Here is a 15,327-nt window from a genome sequence, read left to right as displayed (position 1 = left end):
TATTAGGGTCACTCTGGGGAGGGTACTGGCTTACCTGCTCCTCTGACAGTTGGGATATGTGATTCACAGCAGCATAGGATTCAATTTTGGGGTTAAAGTGATTGATGATAGCTCTGAAAAAAAGAATTAACATTAATATGGCATCAGATGGAAGAAGCAGATAAATGAGTAAAAAACAAGTATCAAGTACCCTCTAGTTTAGAGTATGAGTGCACAGGAGTGATTGTCAGAAGCTAACTATCTTTTTATTGAGCATGGGGATGAACCTGAGAACTCTGAAGTAAGAAGTGTTTAAAATTTTTAGGCCAAGAGTAGAATCAAATGTCTCTGCTCTGCAAATGAACTAGGGGAGGGGAAAAATCTCAACCAAACAAAAAAACCAAGCATCCTTCAGGCAAGAAACAGGACCCAGGGGGGCTGTCCACTAGGGGGCCCTGCTGTTTCAGTCAGAAAGAAAAGTTGTTTGCTCTGCTCTGACTTGGGAGAACAGGGCACTCGGTAAAGCTGGACCAATACATAGGTTAAATACAATCTTTGAAGAATCTGAGTTTTGTCAAAGCCTAGAACCAATCTTCACACTTGTTATTTAATAATTTCAAGGCAAAATTTTATTTCCAGACATTCAAACCAAAATCTGAGTGTCATTTGCAAACACTTCCTCTCCATCACCCTCACACTCAAGGTCACTAAGTCTTATCAAACCTAGTTCTTAAAAAAATCTCTGAAATCTGAAATAAAGTTCCCTGAAACCCATGCTTTTGGTGTATATGTAGGTCCTTGTCATTTCTTGTTTAGTGCAGTAGAAAAAGCACAGGTTTCAGATCAGAGTTTATCGTAAGTCCACATTGATACAAAATAGATTAAATAAATGGGGAGAAGAGAAAAATCTTTCTAACAGAATAATTCCAAATAATATGTGTAGGTACTCTCCCCTTTAGGAGGTGGAACTTGGTTCCCATTCCCACGGAAGGTAGGAGAGACTTAGTGACTTATTTCCAAAGAACAGAGTAGTCAAAAGGAAAATAGTAACTTTACAATAAAAAATCTTGGCAAATGCTACCTTATTAGCCAAATGATGAACGTAAACATGGCCAGTGATTCATGTAGCTGTCGTGTTACCCCTGGTATGATCTTACGATCTTTACCTCTGTTATATACTTCCCCAAACCCACAACCTGTCTCATCATGAGAAAAACATGCGACAAAGCCAGTTGGGGGCACTCTATAAAATACCTGGCCAGTACTCCTTAACACTGTCATGGTCATGAAAAATTGTACTTGAGAAATTGTCACAGACCAGAAGATACTGGGGGGACATGACACCTAAGTGCATGTGATACCCTGAACTGGACTCTGGAACAGAAAGAGAAAATTAATAAACTGGCAAAATCCAAATAAAATATGGAGCTCAGTTAATAGGACTGTGTCACTACCAGTTTCTTGGTGATGAATAACTGTACCTTGGTAATGTAAGATGGGGGAAACCTGGTCGAGGGGCATATAAGAACTCTGTGTACTATTGTTGCACTTTTTCTATAATTCTAAAAATTATTCCAAAGTTAAAAGTTTATTAAAAAGTATGTGTGTACATGCACCCATATAATTGTGGTAGTACAACAGAAATCAATGTTCTCTTTTAATATAACATTGATAGTATGAAACTCTTGAATCATTTAATATGGGTATAAAAGTATAAGTCAGACTTCAAAAAAAATCATGGTTTGACCATTTGTTATTTTGGATTTTTAGGAAGCTACATGTCTCAGAGGGAAAAAGTGGGAATAACACCTACCTTAGCACTTAGTACAGTACCCAGGAATAGTACATTGTAGGCATAAAATAAATGTTTGTCGAAAGAATGACTAAATCTTAGAGGATTCTTGCAACATTTATATAATAAAGCAATGTCAAATATCTAGCACAGTGCCTGGCACACAGCTGGTACTCAATAAATATTCAATGAATGAATACACCAAATGGGACAGTAATGGGTCAGGAACAGAGAAGAATTCTGGTAACTTATTTTTTTCAGAGACTACCAAGAAGGGTAGAGATGTTATCTGCAAGTTAAGGTTGTAATTTGGTCTAAATCCAAAGTGGGAAAGAATTTGGACCAAGTAGGGGTCAAATATTTTTCTCATTCAGAAGGTGAGGTTTGAGGGTATTGGCAGGGATGACAACAGTCCAGGAGCAGAAAGGAAAACCTGGAGCCTAAACCCAGTAAGAAGACAGGGGAGGAGGTTTAGAGAAGAACTGAGAATCCCCCCAAACCCAGCAGCAGTACCAAGTTCAAGTTAACTCAGTAGAGAGTATAAGTCATAGGGTCTAGCATCTAAGAGTGACAGATCAAGAAAATGAAATAGAGTAATCAAATCTAACTATGACTAGACCTCAGTTATTTTAGGAAGAAAAATCTGAACTCTGTAATACATTCATTTCATGGTTTTATAATGGTTTTTTCTTTTGGGTTTTCCTTAAACTTCTTAGTAAAATTTTTTTTGAAAAAATGTTTTAAAAAAATTCTGACTCAAGTGAACTAGGGTTGTTTGTTTTTGCTTACCTAAGTTTGGAAAACAGAGAACTCCAAAGTATCTTCATGTCTGTCTGGGTGGGTGAGTAGCAGCCATGGGGGCCCAGGTGGCAACCCAGTGAAGCTGGTGAGGTCTGGACAATGAAATAATCCCTGGGAATGAATGTGATGGGGATGCTATAATTCTGTTCCCGTTCTATCCGAGGAATTCTTACACTAGCAAAGAAAGCATGGAAGCAAAAAAAAAAAAAAAAAGGAGAACAGAAAGGAGAAATAGAAAGAAGGAAGAAAGAAGACAGGAGAGGGAAGGGGAAAAGGAAGGAAGGGAGGAGACATGGAATGAGGGAGAGAAAGGAAAAGCCTGGAAAGTATTCTCCTCAAAAAGTATATTTATTTCCTTCCCTTCTCAAAGTTGTACCTGTCAAGTGTCACTTGGATCTACAGATGGTCTATGTTGGCAGGGCATATATGCTGATATTGTTTGAGCATATTCATCCTGAGGGTATGACAGATATGACACTCTGGGAATTTGGAATAAGGATAAAATCATCCTCCAACCTCCCCTTTGATACTCCCATCCCAGAGCCTCAGGTCTCAGCAGGTAATTAAAGCCAGATGGAACAGTCTAAACCCAGTTAGCAGTCTCTAACCCAGTACCCACAAAGGGCACAGAGTTTTTGCCTCTGCTTTATTTTTCTTGCTGTTTCTTTGGGACAGTTAAAAATCTGAGTACTAATCTGATCTACTAGAGGTGGCACATGCAGGGCTCTAAGCCTAAGAGGTAAGAAAAATTGTCTGATACTGGCTGTTCTCCTTCCAGGCTCTTCAGCAAGGAATTTCAGAGAGGGCTTGGAAGCTTCCTATTAAAGTTCTTGGGACCTCATATCGTTGAAATGGAAATTTGTTCTGAGATAGCAAAGAGATGACAAAACACTGAAACCAGGCTAAGTCCGCCCACACTGAGTAACACATGCCTTTGCAGTGACTGAAATACTTAGCTGCTCCTTCCCCAGGAAGTCTGCAGCCTGCTATAGGGCTCACCTGGGTTGTGATTCCACACTGCCCCATCTGGCCAGGTCCTAGAATAGGATTTATGCTAGTGGGAAAAAGATGACATACTAGATTTATAGATGAGGAGCCTCTCTCTTTTCTTTAGGCTTCCCTTCCCACTGATATCATCTCCAAAAGGATCTACTACCATCTCTTCTGAATATTTTTTTTTGGGGGGGGGGGTTCCTCAAAGATTCTAACACTAGCTCTCTTTCCTTTTACAGATCAAAATCTAACAGGTAGTAACTATCTAATGCTTAAGTCTAAAACTTGAGTGTTCCAGCAAGGAAGAAATGGCAATTTCTCTCACTTCCATCCTGCCCTCTACCACGTGAGGACACAAGGCAGCAGGCAGCTGTCAACTAAGCAGAAGAAAGTCCTTACCAGAAATTGACCCTGCTGAACCCTGATCTGGGACTTCTGGCCTCCAGAATTGTGAAAAACGAACATCTGTTTTTTAAGCCACCTATTCTAGGACATTTTGTTCTGACAATTGAGAAGACTAACATATAGATAATCTACTCTCCACAGGACCCTGGCCATTTGGGCAAAGCAGACTCCAAACCAGAGTCCATCTTTAGCAAAGTAGTAGAGTGGATAAAGTCTGCTTCTTATTCTGTAGGTGGACTTCCTCTCTTTAAACCCTTTATATTGTGGGTTATTATTTCCTTCCCTTCTAGAAGAGGATCCTGAGGTTTCTATGCCTCAAAGTTCCAATCACAAACACCACAAATGTAGCTACATGGGTGACCAGTTTCCTAGGCAGAGTGTGTCAGGCCCTTTAGCCTTTACTAAGTGAGAAACAGAGACTTCAATAAATGAGGATCTTGCAGGGGTTTCTGAGTGGCCTGTGCCATAGTGAAGACACACACACACACTGAAGAGAGACAATGTCTGAAAAATAGTAGGATGGGCAGCAACATACTGGCTAAGAAAGAGATGTTTGTTTTTCCTTTCATTTGCATCTCAAGGCTGATTTTCATCTAATCACAGCCTTCCAGGTACTTAAACAAAACCTAGTTTATGCCAGCCAAAAGCTTTTAGGCTGAAAAGTATTTTAGAAAAGGGGACTTAAAAGGAGGAAGAGGAGTAGGAAGAAGAGGAAGGTTTGAATGGGCAAAGAATGAGAAATCATAGCCATTATGAAAAAATTAAAATATGACAAAGATGACCAAAAAAGATGTCCCTTTGACATAGGTGGCAAGATAAATGGGAAAAGGATAGTCTAGTCAAGACATAGTGCTGGCAAAACCAGGTATCTACACACAAAAGACTGAAGTTGATCCCCTACCCCACACCACACACAAAAATTAACAGAATGGATCACAGATCTAAAATGTAAAAATCTTAGAAGAACACATAAATCTTTGTGACCTTGAGTCAAGCAATGATTTCTTAGGGTACCAAAAGTAGAAGTGACAGAAGAAAAAGCAGGAAGAAGATTTAAAGAAGTAAGGCCCAAGGAAAGCGAAAGAAGTCTGGAAGTCCAACTTTGTGGGGGAAAGGGAATATAATTTCTAATCAAACTCCCAGCTTTTTTATCCCCCATTCCGGCTTTATTCAAACTGAACTAAATGCTCCGTGAGAGCAGGGACCAAATTTATTTTGCTCACCAATATATTCCTAAGACTTTAGCAAAACACCTGGCATACTGAGAGATTTCAAGTTTTCAAACTGAATGAATAAATCAAAGTCTAAGAAGGTTTTCGTTCAGTCTCACCACAAGGAAGGAGATCCACGATCACCAGCTAAAAAAGTATGTTTTCATACTTTCAAAAGTATGAAAATAACAATAAAAATGTTTTATCCCCATCCCAAGAGAAGAGGTGGCTCAGACATGAACAGCTATCCTTCAAAGAAGGAATTAAAGTTGTCCCTGAAGACAGTAAAGTTTTCTCTTCCTCAAGTCTTACCAGGAGGCTACAGAAAAGCTTTCTGCCATTTCTTATTAATCTAATATTTTCTAAAAGTAAGCCTACGTTTTTGTTTGTTTGGGATAGGGAAGGGTAAGGAAGGACTGGGGGAGTGTGTTATACTCTGTTACTGGGTCTTCTAATACCGTGTATTAGGAAGTCCCCAAAGGGAAAGACAAGAGAAACAGGCAATGTCATAGTAAAGGTAAACTGCTAAAACCAGCCACAGAGAGAGAGCTCTGTACCCAAAGCACCTTTAAGGGCAAGAATCTGGGCCACCCTCTAATGCAACTGCCAACTTCTGATTGCCAAAGACAGGGGTCACTTACACAAACTGAAGCAAAATGAAGTGGACAGATGGAACAGCAAGGCTGAGCCACAAACTGGCTAGGGATTTCTTGGTCCATTTTTAACTTATTCTCTCTGACTCATGACTCTGCAAAGCAGCTTTCTTTTCCCTAGTGCTGGGTGGATGATGGCTGAGACACATAGTTAATGCCCAACTTACCCACAAAACACAGAAGAATGTTACCTTAACAATGTAGAAATGTAGATTAATAGGAAATGGAGACTCTTTCTCATATCCAGAGGGAATCTAAAGCAAATCCTCCAAAGATGCAAATCCTCACAGTCCCAGCTATCTCCCACAGACAAAAGCATCTAAGGGTCTTTTATGAAACAATAAATAAATAATAGTTTCACCCAGAAGCCCAGAACATGGTGATTGTTTCCTTACTGAGCTATTTGAAGGAAGCCCCCTATCTCTATAAGCTGTTTTGTAAATCCTTCAGGCAGAAAGGAGGAAAACAGGCAAAGCCTGTTTATAGGAAAAGTTTCTGTAGCTCTTATTCCAAGGAAGTAAGAAACATAACTGGTACACTCAAGATGGTACACACTGGGAATATTCTTAAAAGTTTCATTCTAAAATTACTCCTATAAGGCTACCAGATTTAAAGAGTCTGATTATGGGTACATATCTGAAGCCTGATAAGAATAAATCTGTATCTTAAGCCCCAACCTCCTAAGAACTATAGTCCTGTATTTTCAAATACTTGCTAAACACGTACACCTGGACATCATGCTTTTACTTACATGATTTTCTTCACATGGAATGCTATTTTCTTTACTCCTATAAAGCTAAGTCTTACTTTTCCCTTAAAGGCCCAGTTAAAATACCTCAGCTTCCCTGAACAACATGGTATGTATAACACAAAAAGCAAGGCTTTCCGGGCAGTGGACCCAAGTTAAAATCCGGATTCTTCCACTTCTAGACTGTATGACCTTGCACAAGACACCAGGCCCTCTAGTATTAGTTTTTTCATGTTACTGGATTGCCTTTGCAAAGCTTTCCTCTCTGTTTTCCTATATATACCATCTAACTTGACCGCAAGGGAACTTTTTTTTTTTTTTAATACAAGCAGCTTCCCCTTTCCAATACCTAAAAAAGCAGTCCAGATATAATATACTATAGAGTTTATTCTCAGATATCTGGGATTAAAGACAAGAAAATCATATTTATAATTGCTTCTACCTGGGAAATCTTTAAACATACAGGTAAGAGACTGGCTTCTGAGAAGGGGTAAAGGTAGGACTGAGTGGTATGTGGCAGCAGATAAAATGGTTCATGTGAAGTTGAGTTATTTAAAAGTTTATTTATTTTAAAGTAATCTCTACACCTAAGGTGGGGCTCGAACTCACAACCCCAAAATCAAGCATCTCACACTCTTCCAATTGAGCCAGCCAGGCACCCCGAGTTATTTAATTTTAAACTAGCCTTTCTTTTCACCTTCAGAATTGCCTCACATACTCCCATTTCATGCAGTAATAAGCTTCCTTCCTCATGGAGTCAATGAATCTTTAGACCATCCAATTCAACAACAACAAAAAAACAATTTCCCTTGATGCCTGTTAACAGCAGTGCATTACAAGCCTCAGAGACTCTGCTGATTAACATTAAGCAAAATAAAACCTCAAATAAGAATACCTTCTAACCTTTTCACTTTGAAACTATCTAGTCAAAACTTTAGCGACTGACCTGTTAGGGTTGTTCCTCTAACTCATCCCCTACATGCTAGGCTTTACCTTTCATACCAATTATCCCCTTTCTTATACTGCTGTTCCTGTGGCCACTCATTTCAGGACCAGAGACACAACCGTGGGTTCATTTCAACCTTACTGGAGAAGGCATTTTGGCAACCATCAGGAAGGATGTGCTACTGGCCATTGCATCTAGCTGCTTGACTTGCCCAAAGATCCAACTATGTAAATTGGTCTACTTTATTACTAAAGAGAACTTGATTTATTTGTGTTCACAAATTTATTAGTTGAAGGGAGTGGAACAGAAAAGGTGTGTCATTAACTACACTATAGTAACCCTCATAGTTCAACCTAAGGAATGATAGGAGTTCAGCATTTCTCTTGATTTCTAGGTGAAAAACACATGTGTCATAGTAGATAACTTATTCACCTACCGGACTACATTCTCATCCAGTCTCAGCACTGAACAAATGAAGGTTCACAATTCATTAACTGGAGGGAAACAAGAAGGAGTTAATGTGTACGAAATGTACATGCACACGGCCTGAGGGGCAGTTGCCTCATTTTCTGAAGCTGTGTGCATGACTACGCATTTTGGCAGTTTGGGCTTTCTACCTTGATGCATGACTTTGCCCAATGTAGGTTTCCACCTCATCACCTGCTGGAAGTTAAGCAATTGGTCATAGCTACTTTGCTTGAAAAATGTGCTAATTTCTAGCTACTATGGCCCCAAACCATAGATTTAAGCCAAGTAAGATGCCATGGGCTTTACACTTTGGCTAAATTATCTCCTCTAGCTCTGCTGTAAGAGAGGAATGGAATTCCTTCTTGCATTACATACCAGCCTGACATTTTTCCACTGTTTCTACAATCACAATGAATGTAAATGGAGAAGAACAAACCACAGGAGTTGAAAGAACCACATAAGTAAAATGGACCATCTACATTTCCATAAAAGACCTCACTTAATCCATTCCCCTTAGGAATGTCTACTGTTTATTAAACCTTACTCTCAATAAATGAACAGAGGTTCCTAAATTTTCCTAGGATCAAAACAGCTCCAAGATTAGCCAGTCTCTGCTCAGATCCCATTGCTCTGTGCTACAGATTCCCTTACACCATCTCTAGCTACAGGCCAGGAGTTGCTGGCAGAGTTCCAGGGGATACAGAATGCAAACCCTTGATAGCCTTTACAATTACTTTAGCCCTGGATTTCCTATCTCCAGAGGTAAGGCCCCTCTACACTCTCAGAAACATCTAGTAAATATAAAAGAACAAAATAAGTCATGTGAAAGGGCTATTAGATCTTCTGTCTCACTTCAGGACATAAGAAAATCCTTTTTTTTTTTTTAAAGATTTTATTTACTTATTTACTTATTTGAGAGAGAGAGAGAGAGACAGTGACAGAGAGCACAACTGGGTAGGAGAGGGAGAAGCAGGATCCCCACCAAGCAGGGAGCCAGACCTAGGGCTTGATCCCAGGACCTTGGGATCATGACCTGAGATGAAAATAGATGCTTAGCCAACTGAGCCACCCAGGCACCCCAGGACATTAGAAAATCCAAATACATGCCTGGAAAGGCTTCTGAGGCAGTGGGGATCAGCTCAAAATCACAAGAAGTGACCTAATTCTAATTAATGGTGAACTAATTATAGTTAATGGTGAAAGTTCCAATCCCTTGAATGTGACTCAAGAACTTTTAAAAACCTGGCATGAGCCAAAATCCTGAAGTATTTTAATTACATATCATTCCCATTAGCCCAATTAATCAATTTATTATAATATATTTAAATTTTTTTTAAAGATTTTACTTTTAAGTAATCTCTACACCAATGTGGTTTGAACTCACTTCTCAAGATCAAGAGTCATATATTCCATCGACTCAGCCAGCCAGGCGTCTCAATAAGATATTTACCTTTTAAGCACGGAAAAGGAGTGAACAGGAGGACAAAAAAAACCCCCGCAATCGGGGCACCTGGGTGGCTCAGTGGGTTAAGCCTCTGCTTTCGGCTCAGGTCATGATCTCAGGGTCCTAGAATAGAGCCCCATATCGGACTCTCTGCTCAGCAGGGAGCATGCTTCCCTCTCTCTCTCTCTCTTTGCCTGCCTCTCTGCCTACTTGTGATCTCTCTCTGTGTCGAATAAATAAATAAAATCTTAAAAAAAAAGCCCCAAACAACAAAACCTGCAACTGACTAACTTAGGCTTCTTTTTCTATCAGGTCAAAAACAGGGCAATTGTTTTAGTCGATCACATGCCGCTAGATTGAAGGGAGAGGGAAATATTCTGTGGACCCCATACTAGTTAGAGAAAAAGAGGCACATGGGTCCCTAACTAAGTTAGGAGAGCTGTGCATATACCTCAGCGGCGGGGAAGGAGGAATGGGGCAGCTCATGTGGACAAAGGAGAAAGAAGGTCGTCAAGATTTCTGAGTGGTCCAGTGTGGGCCATATGGACACCACTCTAGTAAGGAGTGGTCCTGACGTTCACGAACAGGAGAGAGGGAATGGTGGCCATATGGATCACATACTGGTGTTCAAGTACTCCAAGTAAAGAATGAAATTAAAAGACATGGAAAGAGGTTTATGTTTCATCCCAGGGGGACCTTTGAGAACTCCTCAGGAAAGGCAATCAGCGAGTCTGCCAAAGTAATTAAGCAAGTGAACATTTACCATAAAGCCCACATCAGTTAAGTGAACAGAGATGAATCTTATTACAGTGCACTGTCAGCTCTGAGCCTGCAGGTGCTAACCACCGACACGCGGCATCACTCGGCCCTCTCTGCCTGCCTGCCCACTGTGATGGAGAGCTTCACCCTTCTTGTCAGCTCGGAAAAAGCAGGCTGCTTTCACTGGCTCTGGCAGTGACTTATGTGGCCTTCAGAGAGGCTCTAGCACAAGTGGTTGCCTATAAAAAGCCTGGGTGTAAACAGTGGGGGCAGGCTGGCTCGAGAAAGAGGGGACAGGTGTGGGAGAAAGCAGGGGAGCTGGGTAGCAATCGGGTTAGTAAGGTAAGAATGAGATAGTTGAGGAAGTTGAGGATTAAGGGAAGAATAAACAAGCTGCTCAAAGTGTTGAACCATTCTGCTTAAGTGAAGTTGATAGTTCTCTGAAAAGGAAAAACGTTAAAACATCACTGCAGGGGCGCCTGGGTGGCTCAGTGTTAGGTTAAAGCCTCTGCCTTCAGCTCAGGCCATGGTCCCAGGGTCCTGGGATCGAGCCCCATATTGGCCCCTTTGCTCTGCAGGGAGCCTGCTACCTCCTCTCTCTCTCTGCCTGCCTGTCTGCCTACTTGTAATCTCTGTCTGTCAAATAAATAAATAAAATCTTAAAAAAAAAAATCACTGCAAACTACTTTCTCCATGAAAAGGAATGTTACTGAGGAATACTGCTTTTGCAATGTTAATGGCAGCCTTAATATCAGCTTTATTCATGAGTTAACACCAAAGGTCAAAAGCCAGATTTCCTCAACAACCTAATCATTATCTATTATCGAACAAAATGCACTGTTTGCTAGAGGAAATGAGTATTTATCAATTATTCTAAGATTTACAAATGGCACTTGGTGCACCTTTCAGCTCTATTTCTTTCTGCAAACAAGTATGAGAGTCAAAAGGAAAGCCCTCAACAGACTAAAGGGCAGCTTCCCATGTCAGAGACCCAGGCTGCTTCTATCAGATAGAAACCTCACTGGAGAAAGGCTCTAAGAGCACCTGTGAGGACAAATTCAAAAATCATACAGGACTTTCAAAACTCATCAAAGGGCATGTGTTTATCCCTCAAACGAGTGGATAAGAGCGAACAGCTAAGTAGGTAAGGCCCCTATGTTCAGAAAGCAATAAATCTCTAACTCATTATAGAGGGAAGGTCTGAAAAACCTTTCTAAGAGACAGGACAAGCCAACTAAGGAAATGAGATGGAATGGGTTGGGGCCGAAACTGATGGTCTCAAAGCACACACTCGAGCAGGCACTCCTAGATCTAAGCTTCTCTCTAGGCCCTGAACAAGAGCACAAAGAGCTGTGGAAGAAAATGATTTGTACCACAGCTCTTTGTTTACAACAGGGCCTGCAGCTTCCCTACATTCAAAGGCAGTGGGAGGTAGGAGAAGCAGGGGAGACTAGATGACTACTACGTAGATCCAAGCAGCGCTGCCCAGGAGAGGACTTAATGGGTGGATAAATTTGGGGCCTGATTTCCTGACAGCACCTCCAGTAATAGCTAGTAAAGCAGTGAGAGCCAGGGTGAGGGCCAGCGCCAAACATTCATCATAATAGTGCAATGAGTTGACGGTCTTTGGGGGAGAGTCTATGAAATTCCAGAGTAAGAAAATGAAGCCCTCATGGAGAGGGTGAGGCGGTTGGCTCTGGCAGATTGTCTCTACGGGAGGCTGGGTATAATTGTTTTATGCTCACAAAGATGTTATTAGCTGTTTTCTCTCCAATATACCAGAAATAGTGGTAAGATTTTTTCCCCTCCTGAAAAGGTGACACTACCAAAAGGAAAAATTTAGTTTGAAAGCAATTACAGAACTTTGTTTACCCTATATGCACCATTTTAGAAAGAGAACTTCTCTCTGTTCTCCTCCTCCCTTACTTGTCAAATTGATTGCTTTTCCACAGAATGAAGGAACACTCTATCCCTAGAAAAAAGGTGTATGGTATCTGAAGTTAAGGGATGGCTGGCATAGCCTGTGACTCAATAGTTCAGCTTGTATGACAAACACTTGAATACCTACTACGTGCAGGTACTGTGCTAGGCAATGGGGGAGGTAAATGAAATGTGATCCCAGATAGCAAGGAATTTACAGATTAGTGGAAAGATAAATACCACAGACAGATAATGTCATTATGATGCACTAAGGACTAGACAGTAGACAAAAGGTCTCATAGGAACACTGAGGAGAGCTATTTTGCCCAACCTGGGAGCTTCGGAAAGGCAGCCTGAAGGAGATGGTGGATGAAAGGCGTCTTGAGATGTTAATTTAATCAGGCATGGAAAGGTGAGATGGTCCTAGTACGTATGCTTATAGGGATAGAGACTAATACCCAATTTTTTTCTAAATCAGACTACAGAAACCTTACTAGGTAAGTTAAATGTGGTTAATGCATTCAAAAAACAGGCAAATTTTCCCCAGTAAACCAAAGAGAAAAGTTAGCGTTTCCCTTCCCAGGGTCTTGTTTTCAATCTTTTCCAGCAGGATCCCTTTGTGAAAGCCATGAGACCTTTGCCTGCTGGGGTCCTTTTTGCTCAGTGCTGACTCCAAGATGCTCACGGAGATGGGCTATGGCAGCTTCTGTAGATCCTCTCTGCTAAACTAAGTGTAAGCACAAAGCAGCTAAGTTGAAGGCAGGCCTTTCAGCCTCACATGAGAGTGACTGGATCTCAGCTGGGTCTGCCCATCCTCTCCAGCGTGTCGGTCTCCAGCTGGTGATGCAGCTGCTTCACTTAGAGCCACACTGAAGCCTCTATTCTCTCATCTCCACCAAACCATACTGAAGAGACTAAATGGCTCTGCTCTGCAGCTGCCTGTTAATTATAACCGCTTCCTTAGTTCTCTTTTGGCTTATAAGACAATAATACACATTTGGGAAGGTCCTCTGTAAGAAACACATGAGAGAACTTTTAACCTCAAGAAGAACCTGAAAAGACACCTTACTGCCAAGAGCAGTGAGGCATCCAAACCTCTAGAACAGGGCATGGGAAACAGTATGAGAACACATAGATTTCTTCAGCGGGGCCTCCAGCTTACATAAAGAACAGGAGCCCACCACTCAGCCAATGAGAGGATTTTTAAGGCATCCTGAAAAGCATCTTTAAAATTCAGTGAATCTGCAACATAAAAATAGCATTAACTGCCTTGACTTGTTACTTAAAAAAAGGGAAGAAAAACAATGCATAATGCTATCAATAATTCATTTCCAAGTGGCTTTAGTTGTCTCAAAGCCCCATTTCATATAATTAAAACCTTTTGGCTGTCCTCTTGTTACCCTGGAGGGAACTAGAATTCAGTAAATTCTACTGTGTTGGGATAAACAATTCAGATCATCATTGAGAAAGGGGTCTGTTTCTCTGGTAACAATTCCAAGCATACTTCCTGGCTATACTGGGTTAGTTCAGGAGCTGTCAAGACTGTCTTTCCTGTTGTCTATTAAGATCTGAAACAGACTTTTATAATGGAGCTCCAAAGACACAACTGGGGAGCACAATCAGAGGGAGAGCCCTATAAACACTTCCTAGGCATCTCAATATCCACTTACCTAGCTTAGTACCCTGAGGTCAGCTGATAATTCTGGGAGGCAATAAGGCCTTGGAAGATGAAACCATTTATTCCAGCCATCCATTTATCCACTCAACCAACATTTATCGTACCATACAGTACTCTGCTAGGGGCAGAGATTACAGAAGTAAGGGAAAGCTTGGTTTCTGTCTTAGGAGCTCACCATCTAATGATGGACACACATATATACAGCCATTGAAACAAAAGAAATCTTACCATTTGCAACCACATGGATGGAATCACAGGGTATTATGCTGAGCAAAATAAGTCAATCAGAGAAAGATAATTACATGATTTGACTTCATTTTTGGAATTTAAGAAATGAGACAGAGGATCATAGGGGAATGGAAGGGAAAATAAAGTAAGATGAAATCAGAAAGGGAGACAAACCGTACCTCGTTTTTGTTTTGTTTTTTTTTAAAGATTTTATTTATTTATTTCCAGAGAGAGAGTGAAAGAGTGTGAGAGTACAAGCAGGGGGAGCAGCAGGCAGAGAGAGAAGCAAGCTCCCCGCTGAGCAAGGAGCTGGATGCAAGACTCAATCCCAAGACTCTGGGATCATTACCTGAGCTGAAGGCAGACACTTAACTGACTGAGCCACCCAGGCACCCCAAGAGACTCTTAACTACGGGAAACAAACTGAGGGTTGCTGGAGGGGAGGTGGGTGGGAGGATGGGGTAACTTGGTGATGGGGATTGATGTGCATGGGGGGCACTTAACATAATGACCACTGGGTGTTACAAATAACTGATGAATCACTAAATGCTACCCCTGAAACTAATAATATATATGTTAATTAATTGAATTTAAATAAAAAATAAAATAAAATTTAAGGAAAAAAATAAAATAAAAGCCATATTGTAGGGTGATAAATGCTCTAAGAGAAACGTACAAAGTCCTGTGGCAATGCCACTGTGAACGGTTCAGCCTCAAAGAATCCAGGAAGCTTTCGAGGAAGGTGACATCTGGGGTAGATTTTGAAGCATAAGCAGGATTTTGTTAGGAAAGAAGAGGAATGGGAAAACATTCTAGGTAAAAGCGTATGTGAGGGCGCAGAGGTATGAAATTGGAGACTCTACAGCTAGGTCTAATTTGGCCAGATCTTAGGATAGATTGGACAGTGATAGTAAATAAGGTTACAAAGGTAGGCTAGGGTCAAGGTGTCATATGAAGATGTCTGGACATTATCCTATCAATGATGGGGAATCCCACTAGATTTAAAATGTTGTGATTTGGGGACACCTGGGTGGCTCAACAGGTTAAGCATCTGCCTTTGGCTCAGGTCATGATCCTGGGGTCCTGGGATCGAGTCCCATGTTGGGCTCCCTGCTCAGGGAGGAGTCTGCTTCTCCCTCTCCCTCTGCCCCTCCCCCTGCCACCCACCCCCGCCTCTCTCAAATAAATAAAATCTTTTAAAAAAATAATACTTAACAAGTGTTCTTATTTATATATCCTTGCGATCATTTAGGAATGAAGTTACTAGGAATGAAATTACTGTGTCATAAGGTTTGGGTAACT

The 15,327-nt window shown here is 41.0% G+C and overlaps 1 protein-coding gene across 3 annotated transcripts in view; it reads right to left on the bottom strand.

Moving 5' to 3' along the window:
• ARMH3 (armadillo like helical domain containing 3) overlaps positions 1–15,327 on the bottom strand; it is a 174,758-nt gene that overhangs the window by 32,964 nt on the left and 126,467 nt on the right. For all 3 annotated transcript variants that reach the window (XM_080822780.1, XM_080822781.1, XM_080822779.1), the window contains one exon: positions 35–113. In XM_080822780.1, coding sequence (XP_080678906.1) covers positions 35–113 — 79 coding nt within the window. The remainder of the gene's footprint in view (positions 1–34; positions 114–15,327) is intronic.

The sequence above is a fragment of the Martes martes genome, assembly GCF_963455335.1.
Source record: "Martes martes genome assembly, chromosome: 14".
In the NCBI taxonomy this organism is placed as follows: Eukaryota; Metazoa; Chordata; class Mammalia; order Carnivora; family Mustelidae; genus Martes; species Martes martes.
The sequence above is the reverse complement of the archived record's forward strand: the minus strand, read 5'-3'. Positions and strand labels throughout refer to the sequence as shown.